At 39.8% G+C, this 22,389-nt stretch overlaps 2 protein-coding genes across 3 annotated transcripts in view; one reads left to right on the forward strand and one right to left on the reverse strand.

Moving 5' to 3' along the window:
• LOC131276009 (ferritin light chain-like) overlaps positions 1–22,389 on the forward strand; it is a 178,559-nt gene that overhangs the window by 150,061 nt on the left and 6,109 nt on the right. The gene's annotated exons all lie outside the window — the stretch shown is intronic.
• The window catches only part of ERICH1 (glutamate rich 1), a 114,912-nt gene continuing 103,627 nt past the window's right edge, over positions 11,105–22,389 (reverse strand). For both annotated transcript variants that reach the window (XM_004463146.4, XM_058287987.2), the window contains exons 4-6: positions 19,005–19,448; positions 16,564–16,758; positions 11,105–11,623 (exon numbers count right to left, since the gene is read on the reverse strand). In XM_004463146.4, coding sequence (XP_004463203.1) covers positions 11,550–11,623; positions 16,564–16,758; positions 19,005–19,448 — 713 coding nt within the window. In that variant the 3' untranslated portion in view covers positions 11,105–11,549. The remainder of the gene's footprint in view (positions 11,624–16,563; positions 16,759–19,004; positions 19,449–22,389) is intronic.

Raw genomic sequence — 22,389 nt, forward strand, 5'->3', positions numbered from 1 at the left:
GTGTGAGGTAGAGATCCAGCTTCCATCATTTGTAAGCGAATTTCCAGTTGTTCTGGCATCATCTGTTAAAGAGAGTATTCTTTCTCCATTGGATTTTGGATTTTCACCATGTTGAGAATCAATTGGCCATTGATGTCTGGTTAATTTCCAGACTCTCAATTTTATTCCACTAGTCTTTATATCTATCCTTATGCCAGTAATGCATTTTTAAAAGCCATTTTATTGAACTACATCATATATGATCCATCCAAGGTGTACAATCAGTGGCTGTTAGTATAATCACAGAGTTGTGCATTCATCACCGCAGTCAATTTTAGAACATTTCCATTACTCCAAAAAGACAACTCCACATCCCTTAGCAGTCACCTCTGAATTCCTCTATCCTTCCCCAGACCTACATAACCACAATCTAATTCCCATATACACCCCCATTGTTGACACTTTGCATGGGTGTGGTAACTTTGTTTCCATTGATGAAAGAATATTAAAATATTACTATTAACTACAGATCGTAGTTTGCATTAGGTATTATATTGTTTTGATTATTGCAGCTATGGATTAAATTTTCAAATTGGGAAGTGTGAATCATCCAACTTTGTTGTTCTTTTTCAATATTATTTTGGTATTCAGGGCCCCTTGTGATTTCATTTAAGTATTGACTTTTCCATTTTTGCAGAAAGTTTCCTGGAAATTTCATAGGAATTGCCCTGAATCTGTAAATTACTTTGGGTAGTATTGCCATCTTAACAATATTAATTTTTCCAACAGAAGAACAGGGATATTATTCAATTTATGTAGGTCTTCAAAATTTATTTCAGCAATGTATTATAGTTTTCAGTTTACTAGTCTTTCACCTCCTTCATTAAATTTATTCCTAGGTATTTTATTCTTTAGATGCTATTGTTAAGTGAAGTTGGTTTCTTAATTTCTCTTTTGGATTGTTCATTGTGTATGGAAATACAACTGATTTTTGTGAGTTGATTTTTTTATCCTGCAACTTTGCTAAATTCATTTATTTTCGCTAATGGGGTTTTGATGTGTGTGTTTTTCTATTTTTAGGATTTTATTTATAAGATCATGTCAGCTGCAAATAGGGATAGTTTTATTTCTTCTATTCCAATGTGGATGACTTTTATTTCTTTTTCTTATCTAATTGCTCTGACTAGAACTTCCAGTGCCAAAGGATTTATTTTTGACGAGTTTGCCACCCAAGGTAGTCCACCTCCCTCCCCCTGACTTATTCGTGGGCAGGAGACTCAAGCAGGACAGTCAGACCCGCCCTCCCTTGAGTAAGAATTTTGGCAGAGACTTGCTATGATTGGAAACACCTGGAGCTCATTGATTCCTACAGTGGGGACCTTAGAGGGCAGCCGTTCATCCATGGCCTCCTTGGAGTAGTGCTGCCCTTTTTTTCGGTAGCCTACTTCTTACACTTTTTTTTTTACTTTATGAGCTATCCCATAATCTTCCTAATTTTTCTGTTTTGCTTTACTTACAATAAGTTTCTGTTGCTTAGTACCAAAGAACTCTATTTAATAGATTTAGGGAAGGTTTATTACCACCATTTTATAGATCCAAGGAAACCAAATTTTGGAGGAATTAAGTCACTTACCCAAGATAATACAGTTAGTTAACTGGAGTTTGAACTCAGGTGTTTTGGTTATGGATTCTTTGCTACTTTCATTATACTATACTCTCTCCACAGTAGATCAAATTTCGCAAATAGTACATTATACAGTACTATAAAGAAACATTTCCTTTCACAACACAGTTTTGGTCTTAAGAAATGGAAGCATGAAGAATGCTGATTTTCAAGTGTGATTCCTGAAAATGGAACATATTCAGTCTTAAGAAAGTGTGTGTACCCATTTACATAAGCCATTAGAAACGACAGAGGTGCTCATTATCTCAGGCACTGTGTCCCAACATTAAAGGTCTCTTACCATTTTAGCTTCCTATTTAATTTCCTAAATTTCTTCCTCTGTTCTGGGGCTCACCCACTGCACTTAGTTTTTTGATGATTTCCTTTTGCTCCTTTACCCATTCTTGTTCTTCCACTCTTCATTCCCTGTCTGCTCAACCAGCTGCCTTCCTTTGAATCTCTCTAAAAATTTCAAAGCCATATTTCACAAAAGTGAGTGTGACCTTTGCGGAAAGAAAAAAATGTGTTGTTTTTTTTGGTAGAACTGGAAGGAAACTAGGAGACTTGAAATCAGTGGTCTCTTCAGGTCCATATGATCTGTTTATTTTCCTGTCTAGCAGGGGTCAGCAACCTACAGCCTGAGAGCCAAATTTAACCCTCCACCAGGCCAAATCCAAATGAGTCTATCATTTCCATATCATCTGTATTTCTTTGGGGGCTACAATGGCACAGTTAAGTGGGTGTAACGAAGACCCCAAAAGAGATGGTATGGCCCACAAAGCTGAAAATATTTACTTTTTAAAAAAGATTTATATTTATTTCCACACACACCCTCCCCCCCATTGTTTGGTTGTTTGTGCTCACTGCTCTCTGTATCCATTTGTTGTGTGCTCATCTTTTTTTATTTTAGGAGGCACCAGTGGTCAGTGGGTGCCCAACTTCTTGAGTCACATCTGCCTCCCCAAAATATTAACTTTTAAAGAGAAAGTTGCTGACCCTTGCTCTAAAGTTGTTCTTTTAACCAGTTTATTAATTAGACTCTGATTTCCATTAGTAAGCAAATTTCTTAAAGAAACCTTATTACTTTTCAAAATATCTTTGTGATGGAAGACATACAAAGGCACAAAACAGGTCAAAAGATGCTGGACACCCAGATCCCGTGAGCTCTTCCTGCCTCTGGGGCAGCTCCCTTGGCTCTGACGTGCTCTTGCACCCAGTGTGCACCTGCGATGCTCCCTTAGTGGAGAGACCCCACCCTTGGCAGCAGGCACAAGTGCCTAAGAGTTGACTTTCCCCCAGAGTGACACCCAGCCCAGGACAGGGGGACCAATTATACTCCACGATACCTCCACAGAATCAGCCAGACCACCCTCTACGGGACTTTGCCTAAATTCACAGTTTCTTGGCTGCTTCTCCATCCCTTCCTGCTTCCTACACTCCCTTGCTGGTTTCTTCTGGGATGGTTTCTTTGCTAAATCCCCTGCACACAAACCCTCAATCTAAGGTTCTGCTTCTGGGGAAGGCTGACCCAAGATACAGGGCCTGCTGTGCCTCAACCGAGAGGCCATCACTCATCACTTTTTAAAATCCGTTCTAATATTAAAGTCATTTTCACCGTGCCAAATGTAGTATGGAAAAAATCCTTATAGGGCCCTGACCGGAAATGAAAGGTGGCCCTGGTTGGGGCACTAGCTGAATCCTTGGAAACGGGGTCTTTGGGCAGGCTCTTCCCTCAGTTTAGAGCCAGGTTTAATTCTCAGTTGATAAATCTTTCCGGCTGTCTGCGGTAGGTGGGGGGCTAAGACGGCTCCCAAGGTTCCCACCCTCTGGTGCCCATCCCAGAGAGTGGGCAGGACCCAGAGAGTGGGATTTCGCAGATGTAATTATAATTATCTGATTAATAAAAGCATTAACCAAAAGGGAGCCGGCCTGACCTAATCAGGCAAACCTTTCACAGGCGCGTCTGGACCTCGGCGAGATCTTCCTGCTGGGTTTGAAGGAGGAAGCTGGCATGTGAGAGGGTCTGTGAGTGCACGTGGCAAGGCGCGCCCCCATGCAGACAGAACTGCAGTCCCCAACCAAAAAGGAACTGAATTCTGCTGTCACAGGGGCCCAGAAGGTCCTGGGTTCAAAAGGGAACAGCCTGTGGACTCCGTTGCTACAATCTTGCGGGACTTGGAGCAGAAGCCCCCGCTGAGGGGGCCCCGACGCCTGGCCCACGGGAACCCTGAGGCAATGAATGCGGGTTGCTGGAAGCCACCGAGTCTGTGGCAATTTGTTATGCAGCAACAGAAAGCGAAGGTACCGTTGAGTGGGTTTCAGGGAATCTGTGGCCCGTTCAACGCTGTCTGTCCCCCACGTCTTTGTATGCACATGTTTCTTATTGTGGAGATGGTCCAGTGCTTTCATCACATTCTCTAAAGAAGAGGCACCTCAAAATGGGAAGACACACTTTCCTAGAGAATACTCTGGGGCACAAGCAAGAGTTGGATAGTGAAGAAAAACCCAGTATTGTAAAATGGGCATCGGGTGGCCGTGAACTCAGGTCAGGGTTTTCCTGAAAACTCTGAGTCACTGGATCAGGGGAGCAAAGCGGAGAAACACTTGCAGGCACAGGCCAGGAAACATAACATGAAGCTCACAGTACTGCAGGAAATGGTTGATGGGCTTAGACAGTGTGGTTTATTTCTTCTTCTAGGCACAATTGTTTTAATACTGTCAAACTAATTAAAAAAACTCACGGTTTTTGAGAGCTTCTTTCTCCTTGTTTGTCTTAATTGATATAATTTATAGAAAATAAATTACATTGACTGAATGACTATTCTGCACTATTGTAAAAGATAAATTGATCTAATTTTTATCCAACTTTTATGGCAGTGGGCAAAACAGATGATCATATTTCCACTGACAAACGAGACAAGATTTATTTCTAGAGAGAGCATTTTTCTTTTTGGAATTAGAATGATACACACAAAACTAATTAAGCTGAGTCTCAATTAAGACCTACTGGTCTTAATTATATCCATAGTCTATATTTTAGGGTGTGGTCAGGAGGTGCCCCAAACTAAGACCAACTGAGATGATGGAAGGCAGAACAGAGTTTACAGTTCTATGCTGAGAACTGAAAAAAGTCAAGTAAAAGGCCTTATCAGATCTACAAATTAGAGGTTTTTTCCCCTCCATTTCCCCGGTAAAGTATCAACTTGCAGGGCATGCAAAAAGACATACATTGTTCATAATTAAGAGACACAAATTGGATGGGTGCTCAGAATTAATACAAAAATTATGAATATGTCAATAAGTTAATTTTCATATTGGAAAAAATGCATTATGAATGAAAAGGCACTTTAAGTTGGTGGATAAGTCTGGCCTGTTAGCATGCCAAGGTTTCGCAGTCTCACCCAGGAGGCTCCTTACGGAAGCAGGCAATCTGAAGCCTGGTCTTCCTGGAAGCTCAGATTCCTCATCGTGATTCCAGAAGTCTGGGACAACCCTGATGTTTTGTGCTTATTTACACATAAGGGGGAGAGGAGGAAGCAGGGCAGGCAGGCAATCGCAGAGCTCTCTCCACCTTCTTAACGTGGGGAAGGAGTCTAAGGCCACGAGGAAAGGGAACGGGTACTTCTCGCGTTCTCACTCCCGCTGTGACTTCGCCCCAACGAGCCTTTGGGTGGTTGCTTGTGTCCTGCTTTCAGCTGTATTAAAAGCGCACACTTGTTTGTTTAGGAGAGGACCCACCCTGCCCAGGATAGCTTCATTCTCAGGGAGGCCTCATGGGAGCACAGTGGGATCCTTCTAGCCCCTGGGTCTGATTTGTAACTACCTTGACCTCAAGCTCCAAGTGTTACAAACAAACTAGTCAGAAGGCAGCTCATCTGCAGAGCCATGGGGGCTCTTGTACCGTTTCAATCTGCTACCTCGTGGGAAAGCTGTCTCTTGAGTAACTTGGAGGGAAACGATAGAGCAGGGAGAGGGTCCATGGGAAAGCGCCTAGACGGATTCCTGGGATTTCCTGTCCTTTTTGGGGTTTGAGGTCTGGAGCACTGCCGCAATTGCATGGGGGTGGGTTAGGCAGCCGCTGAAGCCCCCATTTGCTGTTCGTATGAATCTGCACAGCATGACAGGCTGCATGATATAGCTAAAGGGCACAGACTGTTCTGGGCAGTTTTGTCGTGCCGTTTTTGTCAGCTGTGTGATGGCACGTCTGTAACAGGAGCCGGGGCTGACACTGGGGCCGTCCACTTCGAATGTGTGGTAGAGTTAAGAAAGCAGTGCTACTGAGGTCTGCAGAGGGACTAGCGCCAACCCCATTAGGAGTCTCACGTTTGGGTTAAGAACATTGGCCAATACTATCAGAAATTACCTGAAAATGCTCCGATATATCACTAACATTAATGAATCAACTCTTGTAAATATAGAGTTTTTAAGTATCAAATTATCACTCGGTAACAATATAGTTTTGATTCTTACCTCAAAAAAAAAAAAAAAAAGGAGCTCAGCAACACTTTTCAGAAAAGAAACTTCATCATGTCATTTCTGAGAAAAGGATGGAAGGCCGTGTCCTCAGTACTAATCCTTGCTGAGCTTTTGGAATTTCACACACAAAATATTAACCTGGTCCCTCTATGAAAGGGTAATATTCAGTATTCAACTGGGAGCATTCTGTTGGTATCTGCCAGCTAATACTATCTCACATTCATTATTCCTCAGTGCTCGTCAAGAAGTTCTGGCTCAAGATGATAGCATGTACACACGCTATCCACCATCCCAACTCCTCAAAGGCCCCATGACAGAATGAGGAACAGGAAATGAGCCCATAGCTGCCAGGAGAATGGAAAAGGTAGGGATTGGGAGTGGGGGCTCCTTCAGTAAATGAGAAATAGTAACCATGTCTTTGAAGATGGGGAGCAGATATCCCCAATCATTGGAGGACATCAGAGGTCAGAATAACGTACCCAGACACAGAAGTGGCTGTGGGAGCTGATTTTCCTAGAACGTTAGTGAGACCTTGAGCTCCTCTACAGAGTAGAAGGTGCAAAGAGAGAAAGAGACTGATAATTAATTAAGATTTTGAGAGATTTAGGAAGATGTAGTACCTATAAAAGAATAGAATGCTACAAAGAATTTAAAAAAAAACTTGGAAATTAAAACCTATCATTGTAGAAATAAAGCAATAGAAGTGCTAAAAGATCAAGATATGTAAGAATGAAGAGCAAAATTACAAAATTGATGGAATTACACTCTGGTGGTGCTGGTGGAAGGATGGGGGCAGTTATCAAAGAAAAGAAACCAAGAAACGGTCCCTGTGCTAAAGAGAAACTGGTTTATAGCATGCAAGGACCCCGAGTGCCCCAAATAGTAAATGAAAAGGCCAGTACTCAGTTCCACTTACCTAAAATTTCAGTAAGTTAAGGACCTAAAAGCTTTCAGAGAGAAAAAGAGACACCCACGAAGAAAGGAGAATCCAACTGGAAGCAGGCTTTGCATCAGCCACACTGGATACTGGGAGACTATTAAAGCAACATCTTTAAGCTTCTGAGCAAAAAGGTTTTTGACCCAGAATTTTATATCCAGTCAAATGATCAGTCAAGTCTGGTATGGAAAAAAGACATTTTCAGTCATCGGATGGCTCAAAACATTTCTCATGCACTATTTCTAAGGAATTTACTTGAGCAGCAAAATGAGGGTTTTGGTAAACAAAGTGCTTACAATAGTGAGCATGAGTCACACGGTGGGATATTTAGAGAAGAGCAAGAAGGCATGTCAACGAGGAAGGAAATTAGAACCCTCGAGAGAAACAGAGCGGCGTTGGGAAGTCCTGATCGGAAGGGTGCTCTTTTATGTTGAACACGGAAAACAAGCTGAGCTTAAAATAGAATAATGCATTAAATCAGTGAGGGCAGAGGTGACAGCAGGAGAGAGAGATCCAAGGCGGACAGCTGTGTGCCTGCACTGCACCCCCAGAATGAGACGGGCTAAGCCCGCAGCTGGAGGCCCACCTGGAGGACAGAGGCCCAGAGAGGCTGACCCACACCAGCTCTGCTGTGAAAGGTACAGGGAGAACTGCCCTGGGTAACTGGGGTGGGTTATAAAAGTATATCACAGGAGTTTAAGAGGGGTTTACATCAAAGGGTGAGAGTTGGTGGAGGTGGGTTTGGGTCATTTAGAACGGGGACCGTTCCTGAGCCGGTCTGCCTGAGAACCTTGCAGGCACTGCAGAGCTGTCCCTGTGAACGGCCAGGTAAGTGCAAATCAGCTTAAGTTCTTATGTGGTTTCCTTACGTGTCTTCACACACAGCTACGGAGACCGTTTTGTCAGACAGCGAGGCGGTGGCAGTGGGGCTTGCTGCCTTCTGGGGCCAGGAAAGAGTGTGTTGAGCTCAAAGGGTGAGCAGTAGGAAGAGGGAGAGTCCAAACGGTGCAAGAAAGTCAGGGTCCAAATGGGAAGCAAGCTGCCCTGCAACCCAATTCTGAACATCTGCGCATGAAGGGCCCTTGCTCCCAGGAGTGCTTCCTTCCGTAACAAAATCCGCAGACAGGACCGACCGGTTAGTCCTCTCTCACTGCCAGGGTCCAGGGCGAACAATATTTTCCAAGTTAGTATGCTGCTTTCAGTACTTTAGAATCAACTTTTAGACAAAGCGAGGGGAATAACTGCAGTAAAGGGAACAGACTGCGGCCATCAACTGTAACGAAGTACAAATAGAGCATATAAAACATGCTGCTTGAGAGGTGCCCAAAGATGTACTTACCAAATCCAATGGATGTGTCATGATGATGGGAACGGGTGTTGTTGGGGGGGGGGAGAGGGGGGGTGGGGGGGTGGGGTTGAATGGGACCTCACATATATATTTTTAATGTAATATTATTACAAAGTCAATAAAAAATAAAAAAATTAAAAAAAAAAAAAAAAACAAAACATGCTGCTTGAGATATAAATGAGATGGGCGGTGCCAGGGATTGAGCAGAGGTGAGGGGAGCCAGGGGGAGGCAAGTGCAGATATGGAGATATTTTAAAGGGCTGCAATGTTATTTACTTAATAGTAGAGCTAAAATAATCTAATAAAAATTTTGGGGTGGATGGGGAGTAGTGGGATTAGAACCCCCTCCTGTAAAGAAGGAAATCAAGGGATGTAATCATCGTTCAGGCACGGAGGCAACCACCAGGAGGATCTGCAATAGCAGTGGGAGTAGAAGTGATAGGGGAACATTTTTAATATAATCCTTCCATGTATTTTTTTAAACCATGTGCTTGTGTCACTGATTTAAATAAAGATAAAGAGGGTTCACGAGGTAAGGGTGGCTGGGGTGAGGAGAGAAACTGTTTTTAAACATGAGAAGGTGGATGTTTGAAGGTCACACTAGGCCCTCAGGGACCTGGGGTACCAGCCCTCACGGACTTGAACTTAGGTACACGCCAGCCCCTGGGCACTGAGGCGTCGTAGGAGAAAGGGCTCCGCAAGCCACCTTCATTTGTATAAAACTCGGTCACCACCTCCACTGCCACCTTCTGGGAGAATTCCTATTTGGTCTTTGTGCCTAGGACAAGTATACTTTGTGTTAGCGACTGGCTGCCTTTCATTGAAGGACTCTGTGCTCTGTGTAAACAACCATGTTTCTTTCTGCTTTGGTTGCTACAAAGCTTAGAGCTATCTTCTGTGTTTACCACCACCCCATAACATAGCTGTACGCCGTGAGGGAATGCATTTTTTTTGGCTTTATTCCTAGCTCTATTTCACAACTCCACCTTTGATTTTTTTTGGCTATTTCTTCCCATTTTAATTATTTCATCTTGGAAGAGTTAATGCATATTTCTAAGTCACTTAAACTCTTCTGGAACACATAGGATATAAATAAAAATAAGTTTGGGAAAGCAAAGAGGAGACAAATAAGAAGGGAGTAACATAGTAAAAGAAAAGTCAACACCTACTAATTTTCTTGTTCTCTTACCTCACTCAGATAAACACAGCTTTCAGTTCTTTGCACTGTGATCGGCTCTATATAATGCAACCCCAATCTAACAAATAGTCTAATGAAATAATGATAGGAAGAATCAAAGCACTGGACAGAGCAGGCAAGAGCAGAACCTTTTGGATATATGCCTCTAACTCCGTTATTCCAAGAGTAAGGCAAACTGAGGCTTTATGATTCACACACCAAACACCCATACTTGATTGAGAAATGTCATGTGGTATAAAACAGACAGTGAGACCTGGGCTCTAATCCCAGTTCTGCCGTTAATCAGGCATTGGGTTTATCAATTTATTATTTTTCCATATTATTTTTGCTGTGAATATCACTCTATTATAGAAAAATAGAAACATCACTACTATAGAGCACTATCTTTCACCTGTGAAACTTACTGGTATTCTTCTTTTTCCTACGAATTTTTTCCTCCAGATTTGCATCTTTAAAATTCACAGAAGTGACACAGTCATATTGAAAAATATTTCAAGCATGATATACACGTACAGAGGTTAACAGCTTGGGGTGACTACCTACCTGCTTTTTCCAGCGATTTATTCAGAAAGTACTTACTGAGCCTCTCCTAAGACCTGGAGTACCAACTGCATTGAACATGAGGTCCCTGCCAGATCCCATCTGATGGTACAGAGGCCAGGGGTCGGCAAACTCTGTAAAGGCGCAGACAGTGAACTTTCTAGGCTGTGCACGCCACAATCTCTGTCGCACATTCCACCCTGTTTTCTATTTGCCCCCTAATCACTGTTTAGTGCCAAACCCATTCTTGGCTTGCGGGCTGTATCAGGGCAGGCAGTGGGCTGGACTTGGCCTGTGGGGCGGTCTGCTGGCCCCAGCACAGCCCACTGTAAGAACCTTGACTTTTACTGAGGTAGGAGGCATTGCAGGATTTTGTGCAGGTGGCATTATCCATGACTTTACAGGATTATTTATGTTTTTACAGGACAATTGTCTCTAAGGGAAAAGGTTTACATATCTGTACATATTAAGACTATTTTAAAATTTTACCAAAAATGGGTAAAATTTATTACTTTTTCACTTTACAATTTGGAACAGACATCTTTCCATTGCAGTATCTCATTTATTTTAAAAGCAATAGTATTACAATTTATGGATATTTCATAATTTAACTTCCTACTAATGGTTGTTTAGGTGGCTTGCAATTTTTTTTGCTGTACTAACAACGTTGCAGGAATCATCTCTATAATGCTGCAAACACATTGTTGGGCGAGTATTTCCTTAGGATAACAACCTGAAAGTTGAATTGATGGGTTAAAGAGTATGCACAAAGTTTTTCAAGGGCAGAGCCAATGCTCCCTGAAATGGCTATACCAATTGCCGGTCGTTTTTAAAAGTTGATGAGACTGGAAACTGGTAACTGCTTCCAAGATGAAAAGAAAGATCAAACAGGAAAAACAATTTTCTTGATGTTATTCACAAGTAGAGAAAAGGGAGAAAAGAATAAATTCAACTATAATCAAATTACTTAAACCAGAACATTTTAATTTTCATAAAGCTTTCTTAAAATATAGCCTTTCAAATACAAGGTGATTTAAAACTACAAAAAATATATAACAGCCTCTAAACTGTACAACTTATTCAATTTAACAGAATGCCTATTTTCAATTTTTACAGGAACTAGAAAAACAATCTTTGTGTAGTAATTTCACATATACAATTGCAAGTACGTGAAAAATTTCAATTTTTATTTTAAATCTTCAAAGTCTTGGATGACACATTGCTCATTATATACAAACACATGAATAAATATTGTGGCACAAACATCTTCAAAGTTCACATGATTTGGGCTACAAAGAAAAAAGGGAATTTCATCTTCTTTGTATACAGGAATTAAGTTTTAGTCGATTTCATATTTGTCTTTTATATTGTCTTCTTAAATTTTAACTGTTGAGTGGACATACTGATGTTATTCACTGCTTTTCTCAGGAAGAATATGTGTAATCCAGTAATTAAAGAAAGTTGAGATAACTCTGGCCTGGTCTGGAAAGCGAAACAAAACAAAACAAAACCCCACAAATTATTATTTTGGTATTTTTTTTAGATATTAGCCTTTGAGTACCAAATAAACCCTGAAATAATCTAAAAAAAAAAAAACCTTTGATATTAAAATGATGCTGGTAGTGACACACCACACAAAATTACAGCACAGTGGAAAGGAAATTATATACGAATTAAATTAAATGGAAATTGAAGTTATCACAAAGATGAACAAACTAGAGGAAAAAAGGTAAAAGCATTATCTTGAGACAATGAAATGATTACACAGCATTCAAATTTTACAAAAGCTATTGCTATGCCAGGAGTAGTCAATCACAAATGACCAGGTTGACAAAGTCTGTCTTTGATATCACTAGATATATTATTGTTCCACGGGAAAACTATAGACGTGAATAAAGAGTCTCCTTAGACATCAAGCTTTATGACTTGTAAAGACACATTCACGTGTTACCCTCTAGAATAATGGACTTCTAACACTTCTAAACGACGAGAGTACACAATAAGCACTAAAAGGGAAGAGAGCAAAAAAGACCCGCAATCCTCCAAGCCTGGTCTGGATCCGAGGACCGCCCTGGGAATTAAGCTGCTGCTGCAACTGAGGTTTCACTTCCAAACCAGAGAGGATCCAGGAGGGCTGGGGAGAAGACCCAACTAGCTGCCAGCTCCTGGGCCCTAACCTGCCAGGAGGAGTTTGGAAGGAATAGAAGTGGACTTTTAAAGAGTCTTCCAAGGTAGACATGATCCTGCCCAAGGGCAGGCTACCTCACCTCTGTAAGCTTCCACTTCCTCCACTGTGAGAATAATAAAACTTGACTTACCTACCTTTACCAAAAGGAGGAAATACCACATACAAATGAGTTTTTATGGCTAAGAGATTTCAAAGTGAGTCGGAGATCATTCCAGAGGTTATGTTAATGCGTGTCTTAGGAGGATCTCACTGCTGCCAGCAGTAAACAGTGCCTAAAGCAGGGTGGCTCTAGAGACATCTGGACACTGTAGGCAGGGAAGACAACCCCAGGAATTTGGCACCCTGTCGGTGGGACTTACCTTGGAATGTATAACCTATTCCCCAATGTATTGGAGCTGGACTCATATATAATTCGCCTAAACATGGTTCTTCTGCCTCCCTTTTTTTTGAACCTATAATTAGCACTATATCCATTAAATATATGTCCCAGAGACTTAAATCTTCCAGTTGTTCATATGTCGGCTGAGCCCTGAATCTCAGCAGAGTTGAAGCTAACACCTACCCTCCAATTCATCAGAACGCCCATCCCCCAAAACAGCATCTACACCTGCAAGCAAGACAGGTCCACCATCTGGCCCATGAGTTCTAAGGCCCCTCTCAACTGGAAGCAGAGCGGGCATCACCATCCCCAAATACTCAAGACTGAGGAATAAACACATACAAGGGCAGACTGCAACTATCGCTAAAGCGGACTTATTATTATTCCAGTAATGGAAGAACTGGTACACTGATATAAAGGCAGTGGCCACCAGAGGTTCTGAGAGGAGGGAGGGGGAAGAATGGGTGTAACAAGGGGCATTCTGGGGACTCTGGAATTGTTCTTCATGACATTGCAATAATGGATACAGGCCATTATATATTTTGTCGAAACCTATAAAATTGTGCGGTGCAAAGTGTAAACCATAATGTAAACTCTAGTCCATGGTTAGTAGCAATGCTTCCATATGTGTCCATCACTTGTAACAAATGTACCACACTACTGAAATGTGTTGTTAATGTGGGAAAGTGTGGGAAGGGGGAGGGAGTGGGGTATATGGGAATCCCTTATACTTTTGAAGTAACTTTTATGTAATTTAAAGCTTCTTTAAAAATAATTTAAAAAATTAATTAAAAAAAAACAAGTGAGGGAACAAAACAAAATAGTTTCCTCTATTACATAGTATTATATAGATACAGCTACTCTCTTTTAAAAAATGTTATGTTGAATTGGGTTACTTTGACTAACATATAGGTAAGAAATCAATGAAAGATCCACTTAGAATGGACAGGGAAAAAAAAACTTACATACAGAGGATTAAAGGATAATTAAATGAGAAAATATGTACAGCAACTTTACAGGGTGTGGTGTGTGATAAAAATATAACAAATAAGTTATTGCTAGAAAAAAATGCATATGCAGGTAACATGTAATATATAAATGAGATTAATCAAATCAAAGAATATTTACTGAACATTAGCTGTGTCCTAACAGTGTAAAAACGAAAGAATTAAACTTGTAAAAAGACTGTCTATATCCTATTCAAATGAAACATCTATGATTTAGGAAAAATAATTATTGAGCCAGAGAAAAGGAAAAAGGAAGTAAAACAGGTAAAAGAAAATTCTATATCTACTTTTAAAATGCTACTTTTCCATGTCATTTCTTTAGAGAAGAGAGCTTAGCTATTAATTAAATTTCATAAGATAGTTTTATGAAAAAGAAAGCTCAATTTAAAAAACTGATGTAGGCAAGAAGTTTCTTGATGCATTGCAGAACACAAGCTTAAGAAAAGACTTGAATATGAGGAAGACAACAAATTTAATAATTTTGTAAATTTAAGATTTTCAATGACTTATTTTCATCTTTCATAAAAACTTCCTATTATTATAATACAGTTGGCTTTTTGCACATTTTGAGATAGAAATTTATGATAGAGCTCTAAATGTATTACGTACTTAATATAGTAGGCCTGCCAACTATCCAAAAAATAACAAATATTGAATTGTTAGCATTAAATAATTTCTAGAGTAAGCTATTCATTTCATATAAACACTTGAAGCTCCAACTTCCATTTTCAATGGAATTATTGCTTCCCCAGCTGTTTTCCCACCTCTCTTCCATCTCTGCAGTAGCCAAACAGGTGGCTATTTCTTGTATTTAAAAAATAAGTCTCTTGACTACATTTCTTCCTCCAGCCTTATTTCTCTTCTTTCCTCACAGCAAACATTCTGGAAGTGTTATCTTTACTCTTTTCCGTCTCCAATTTCTCTTTTCTTACTCTCTCTTGAACCCATTCTGCCCAAGTTTTTGCCGCGTTCTCCTCCAACATTTCCCTGAAGCTGCTCTGCCAAGGTGGCCAGTGACCTTCACAATCCTCAGTCTCCACTTAGCTATCTAATGAGCATTCCAAACTTAACCTGTGCAAACGGGAGCTCCTGGCGTGTCCTCACCGCCTAACAGCTTTCTAACCTCAGCCTTTCTTCTACAGGCTGAGGCCAAACATGTGCCTCTTGCCCTCACATCTCACATCTGGTCTGTCAGCAAATCTCACTGGTCCCACCTCCCAAATGCAGCCGGAATCTGACCACAATTCACCATCCTCAGCACCACCACCCCGACCTGAACGTCGGTAACTTCCCACCGAGATGATTATTATGGCTCCTAACTGGTCTCCTGCTTTTCCTCTGACCCCCACTTCAATCATTTCTCAACCCAACAGCCAGAGAGATCTTGCTAAGTACACCCGACAGTGCCCCTCTTCTGCTCAGAGCATCTCGGTGACCTCCCTTCTCTCAGAGTAAAAGCCAACACGCGCACCATGACCTCCAGGGCCCAGCATGACTTGGCCCCTGGTGGTCCTTTCTTCTTCTCCTCCTCTGCTCAGCATTCACTCCACCCCGACCACGATGGTCTCCTGGCAACCCCTCATACTACTCATCTCCTTTTCATTCCTCACATGGATTAGACACACTCCCTCTGCAGAGCATTTGCTCTTGGCTGAAAGCATATCACTGCCTTCCTTGCTTTATTCTTTTCTCTACAGCCTTATCTCTTATCAAATATATTTTATATATATTTTGCTTAAGTTATCTTGCTTATTTTCTGTCTTTGCTATTAGAATGTAAGCACCAAAGGGCAGGATCTTTATTAGCTTTGTTCACTAATAATCTTCAAAACCCAGAACTATGCCTGGCACAGCTAGAGAGAATAAATATCACCTTAACAAATTTACATGCATGTGAGGCAATCCTCTTGGCTATCCCAACCCAAAATGATCTCTTTGACTTAGGAATCAAAGTACTTATTATCCATATTGTTCACTTGCTACTTGTAGCACCATATTGATATTGCTTCATTGTTATTTAACTTGAATTGCTATCTGACTTTTTAAATATGCTAGTCTTGACTCTTTAGCTATATTGCAGAGTTTTTGAGGACAGAAACTATGTACTACATTTATTTTGAAGTTTCCTCAAAGTAATCTCCATAGTATCTTTCCTTTACTCATTTAGGTGAAAACTTCTCCAGCACTTATCCTGGGTCAGGGACAGGGATCTGCATAGTGGTGACAGTAAAGTAGCTCTCCAGAAAGAGCCCTGATTACCAGGGTTTGCAGATTTCCATGGTCCACCAGGGCCTATTTCAAGCTACCAATGTGATGCCACTTACAGAGATGGGAAGAAATGAGCACAATCAGCGACTAGCCAGTTCTCTAGGTACACGTCTGCTTGCAAAGATGATGTACCCAATAAAAGGTGAGTTAACAAAAGAAGAATCTCCATAATAGTTCAACTCTCTTTCTACCTGCAGGGGTTCAATAAGGTATACTAAGGGGTTCGGAGGACAGGAAAAACATATCCTTTGCCAATCCAGCAGAGGAATAGGAAAAAAAAGGGAAGGAGTGAATTCTTTAACTTCTATTTAAACTTATGAAAATTTGGCCCTGAGAGTTGATAACTCACAAAGCTCAAAAACTGGATTGCACATGTATTTCTGCATATATTATGTGAAATATTTTTATATCAAGCAGGGATACAAGAAGCATATTCCTCTGTGGGACTCTATTCTTCCAAGCCATATGTGCATTGTTTTATTTTCTGACTCATTACTGTATTGGTAGAGTGTAAGTTTTCAGAGGCAAACCTTGCCAAGAGTATCTTAAGCAGTACAACAAATAAATTGTACAGTACATACCAGGAGGCATCATGCAATGTTCTGGGAACATTTCCAGGGCACTTTTCAATCTTTCAATATCTTGCAAAAGTAACAGTGTTTTCATGTGATCCAGAATGAACACATCAGAGGGAGACAGCTTATGAGATTCAAGATGTTTAAATAGCTCTTCTGTAGTTTCCATAAAGACAGTTGAATCTGAATCTCCGGAGATACCTAAACAAAATCATTACCACTCAGAAAAATATTTTTATTTTTTTATCTATAAGCTTTTACCTCTTAGGGAAAGTCTGAAACATACGTTTATACTCAGAGTGGGATGTCTGGAATATAAAAAGCTACTGGGAGATATCATCAGAATAGAACTTTGAAAAGTAAATAAATACTACTTGTTGAATGACAGTGGAAATCTGAAATTCCGTTTATATGATAGGAATATTTCTGATTTTTTTTTTTTAAGATTTATTTTTTTATTTCTTTCCCCTCCCCCCCCCAGTTGTCTGCTCTCTGTGTCCATTCGCTGTGTGTTCTTCTGTGACTGCTTCTATCCTTATCAGTGGCACCAGGAATCTGTGTTTCTTTTTGTTGCATCATCTTGTTGTGTCAGCTCTCGGTGTGTGTGGCGCCATTCTTGGGCAGGCTGCACTTTCTTTCATGCTGGGTGGCTCTCCTTACAGGGCGCACTCCTTGCACGTGGGGCTCCCCTATGTGGGGGACACCCCTGTGTGGCATGGCACTCCTGGTGCGCATCAGCACTGCGCGTGGGCCAGCTCCACACGGGTCAAGGAGGCCTGAGATTTGAACCGTGGACCTCCTGTGTGGTAGGTGTATGCCCTATCCACTGGGCTAAGTCCACTTCCCACTGATCTTTCATAATATCTTCCCAAATATACCATTCAATTGAAACTAATGAACACCAACAGGATAAACAAGGCCATGGAACCAAGTTCTCTATATTTATATCATGTATCTAAGGAAAAAAAAAAAAGAATAAGACTGCTGGGTGTTTAGAATAAAGCAAGGAAAACTATGAAAATAACATACTTATCTCTAATGTTTCTACTGAGAGGTCAACCATCCTCATATTGTTGCTCCTATGAAGATAATGGTCTTTATTCTCCGGCTGCTCCTATAATTTCTATCATTCATTTTCAGCAACTTGACTATAGTGTGTTCTTTGTATTAATCCTGCTTGGAGTTTACAGAACTTCTTTAATCTGTGACTTTATATACTTTATCAATTTAGGAAAATGTTCAGCTCTTATTTCTTTTCTACTACTGCTCCATTTGCTTTCCTCAACTTCTTGGACTCCAATTACACGTATGTTAGACCTTTTCACTGTGTCCCATATATCTATTATGCTCTTCTATTTCCTTTTTTCTCTTTTCTTCATTCTGGATATTTTCTTTAACCTATTTCCAAGTCAGGTCTTTCTTTTATGCTGAACCTGATACACTGTCTAAACTCATCTTTGAGTTCTTAATTACAGTTATTATATTTTTCAGGTCTCATATTTCTATTTGATTATCTTAATAGATCAGAATATCTCAAGCAATTCTCCAATTTTCATCTTTTTCTCCTCTGACTACCTATTTCCTTGAATACTCTAATCATTGCTATTTTAAATTCCTTGTCTGATAATTTCAATATCCTCCATATCTGTGGTATATTTCTGTTGTTTTTTTGTTTTTTTTTTTACCTTGGTTTTTGATCACATGGTCCTATCTCTTGCGATGCCTGGGAAATTGTTATTGAATGTGTATAAAAAATTACAGAGATTTTCCTCCAGAGAGGGTTCACACTTTCCTTTGCGAGGCGGATAAAGTAGGGGCTCATCAATTTGATCCATCTAGGGATTGAGGTGACAAGAGACCGGGTTGCATGACTGCAAAGGATTATCTACCTCAAGCGTGCCCTTATCCTAGGGTATAGCACTCGAGGTATTCTACTTGAAGGTCTGTTTCAACACCTTAAGTCTGCCCAAAAAATCCAGATTTCCAGAGCCTGTTTGTTTGGCTTCTTACCTCCCAACCTACCTACAGCTTCAGAAATGGGCAAATGTTTTGAGGGGAAAACCAGTAGAATGTTTGGTTCCATTTTCTGACCCTCCTTTCTCATCAGAATCAACTATCCCTTGAACTCTCCAACAAATCTAAGGAATTATCCCCTGTGAGAATAAAATTGCTTTTATTTTTCATCTACTATAGCAACACAAACAACAGTTGCTCAAAAAAATGCTTACTGAAAAATCTTAAATCAGCAAGTTATATGTAGAAGAGTAAAATAAAATATTTTCTAAAGGAGATAGTTGTGCTTCTTTCCAAATTATGAAAATGAACATAAGTTAACTGAATCCTCTGATCTGCATATATCTTTTGAAATATTTTACAATTTTTGCTTATGTTTCCAAAATTCTAAAGTGGATACCATTATTCAAAAGGAAAACTGAGAAAAACCATACCATCATAAAAATATATCTCTCGTGTTGACTTCAAGAGGTTTAGGATAGCATCTGCCTTTTCATTGGCACTGCTATCACCTTCCTCCTCTATGTCTTTAACATCTTCCTCCTTGGTGTCTTTAACATCTTCTCCATCAATGTCTCTTACATCTTGTTCACTGTTGCTCTCCTCAGGCTGGTACATGAAGTTGACGCCAGAGGCTTTTGTTAGTAAGCCAGCTGCTTTCTTCCTTTTAATTTGCTGTTTCTTTTTCAGTTTCCTTTTTTTATTTTTGCTTATTGTGGTGCCATCTGTGTGCTGTGGCTGTAATTTTTCTTGTACAAGACTCTTCTGTTTCTCTAATTCTGCTTGTTCTACATGCACACTATTGGGATTTTTAAATTTTTTCTTTGATTTATGCTGTCTAGTTCTTTTTCTTTTCAGTTGCTCATGAGGATCCTGATCTGTACAAGAAAAATCAAATACATTAATTTTCAGTAAATGGAACCATAAAGCATGTTAGGCTAAAACAATTTTCCATTAGAATTTTGTAGTTCTAGGAGAAAAGGGATTAAATATTTCAGTTATTCTCAACTTGATCTCACACTAATTACACTATCAAAGATCCTAGGACTAACTGTAAAAGAAATTAACAGTCTACTTTTTCCTAAGAAAAGTATGTATGATATATACAAACTCACAGTTATTACAATTATAATATAGGGCTTGTTTGTAATAATATAATAAGTTGTTGTAGCTTTACTGGGAATAACATTTCTTTCCTATGGTCTTGAAAAAAAAGAACATCAACTCTTAAGTTTTAAAATTTTTACTTTGGTACCTTCTAAGAGCTACTTGTGTGAGAATATAAAATAATGACTTGCATCTGAATCACCAATAGAGCACATGAAAGGATGATCACTTTGGCGCTCTAAGCCAGCAGATGCTGGTTTATAAATGGACTAGGTGAAAGTCACACAGCTCCCTGGGGAACAAAGCCCTGAGCTGGCATTGACTTTCCTGGTGTAAACACTCCCGGTGGGACAACACTGAATGGGAAGAGACTGGCACCATTGGTTCTTGTAGGCTGCTAGGGTTTGGCTCCAGCACACACTGAAAGACAGAGCTGGGAGGATTTCTAGGGAGGGGCACGGTGGGCGAGCCTGGGCACGCAGGCACAGCCAGAGCCCTGGCCCACGGGAGGACACCCAGTGACGAGGAAACATGAGCCTGACAAGGAGCATCTCGAATGGGTAAACTGGCACCAGGTCAGGCTGGCAGAGATGGCACACAGCACTTGAGGGTAGAGATGGTGACTGAAAGAATTATAGAAATCTTGCGCTACATCTAAACCACGTCTGCATAAACTTGGTGGTACATCCACTGATGAAGAATGTGGTCTACTCTGTGCCACGGCTGTCAGCATCACAGCCAGCATAACGTTCTCCAGCCTCTGCTAGAATGGATCTAGAAGAGCAAAACCTGCTACTGTAACATGCAGTGGTGTGATTTTTTCTGTGTGGCGATTCTTTTTAGAAAAGTTCTTGTTAGATTTTCCTGAGCTGCATAAAACGACCTATCAAAGATTATTGTGAAAAACCAATATTAAATAATGTATATGAAATTTGTGAAACGTTGTATTAAGGCAAGGTGTTTTTATACTGAAAAAGAACTTGTTTCTCTCTAATTCCTACGCAAGGGTTTAAATTTTGTCCTCCGTAAATAGAAAGAATATGTCTAGTGTGCCTTCCATACTATTGTTCTTCAAGGTAGCTTATTTATATATCACCCAAGTTTTCTTAATTTTTTAAACAGCCTCCACAATGCTTCTTACCACGGAGCTCTGGGTGGCTACTTGGACAGGTGTGCCTAAGACTGAAACCAGTCACTAGCTTCTAGGGTGCTGAGCAGTAAAGGTGATTTCTTCCCATGTCCTGGACACTTTCAGCCCATTTAAGCAGTGGGAACTCCCATTATTTTAATTAAGCAGTCGCATCTCATATCATGCTTATCTCACCCTGAAAATTATAGCCATCTAAAACTAAACAAGTATTAAACTCCATCTCTTTCATCTGACATAGACTTCGTACAACCTTTGCCCCCCGTTTGTGTCACTGTCAAATAAAGCACTGTGTTTTGGAAATCGTGAAAAATATCGCTACTGTTTTTTGAATGATAGTCCTCATTTTTCTCTTGATATACTTCACTGCCATATCTATGAAATCTGTTGCTATCTTGCACTTGGCATGAAGCAAATACCACTCTTCTTAAAAGCATGCTGTAAGATTATTATCCTGTTCGTAATTAATATATTTTATCTCTCACCTCAATAACTCCTGGATTTTTGGATAGCATTTTTCTAATTCATTTACAAGAGTTAGTCAATATTAGGGACTTAATATAGCTAGCTGAGGCACCAGTGCTGATTCACAAACATCTTCCAATTAAGTGACCCTTGAGATGGTTTTACAAAATACTAATGGTCAAAAAACTGATTTTTGTGTATACAGTTTGTTTATTTCTGAGGTTCAGTTTAAAAAAGGCAAAATTAAATTTCTCCTTATTGGTGTCTATTCAAAAAGTGTGTACTTGATTTCATTTTCAATTGAAAAATATAATCCATGGGATTTTTATCATCTGAAGTAAACCCATTTGGAACCAACACAACAGAATACTGGTGGGTATATCTATATTATCCACTACGAAAAACAAACAATGGGCTTTCCTTGCTTATTTTCTAGTTTCTTTAAGAATATCTTTCCTCTTTGTATGTTCTTCCAGTCTATGTAGATACTTGCCAATTTTATACTCTGTGGTTTATTTATCTTTGTAAGTGGTAAAACTACAATAAAAACTATTGCCCTGTTGAGAATGATTATACTAAGACCACAGTAAGGACTATAAAGTAATAATTTTTAAAGGGGTATGTGTGACCAAAAAAGGCTACAAAATGTAAGTAGATCATACTTTTCATATATGTGTGGGTGTGTGTGAGTGTATAAGTGTGTGAGTGTATTCTTTTTCAGAGGAAAAATGAATATGGAGTTAAAAAAAAATACTGGATGTTCCTATCCCATATGTAACCGTGGTTGTAAATTTAGGTTGTTTTGTTTTTTCCACTGTACTTTTATGATTTCCCAGTTTGAGGCATTGAACAGATATTGTTTGTATTATAAGGAAATCTTATTTTAAACTCAATGAAATTACAATATCCACAAAACTATAGAATGCCACTAAATCTTGCTTAGGAATTTTATAGCTCTACATATATCAAGAATGAAGACGAAAACCAAATCAATGATGTAAGCATTCATCTCAAGAAGTGAGAAAAAAGACTAGCAAATTAAACCCAATAAAAGCAGAAGGAAGGAACAAAAGTAAAAGCAGAAAAAAAGGGAAGAGAAA

This window comes from Dasypus novemcinctus, chromosome 25, assembly GCF_030445035.2.
Source record: "Dasypus novemcinctus isolate mDasNov1 chromosome 25, mDasNov1.1.hap2, whole genome shotgun sequence".
Classification (NCBI taxonomy): domain Eukaryota; kingdom Metazoa; phylum Chordata; class Mammalia; order Cingulata; family Dasypodidae; genus Dasypus; species Dasypus novemcinctus.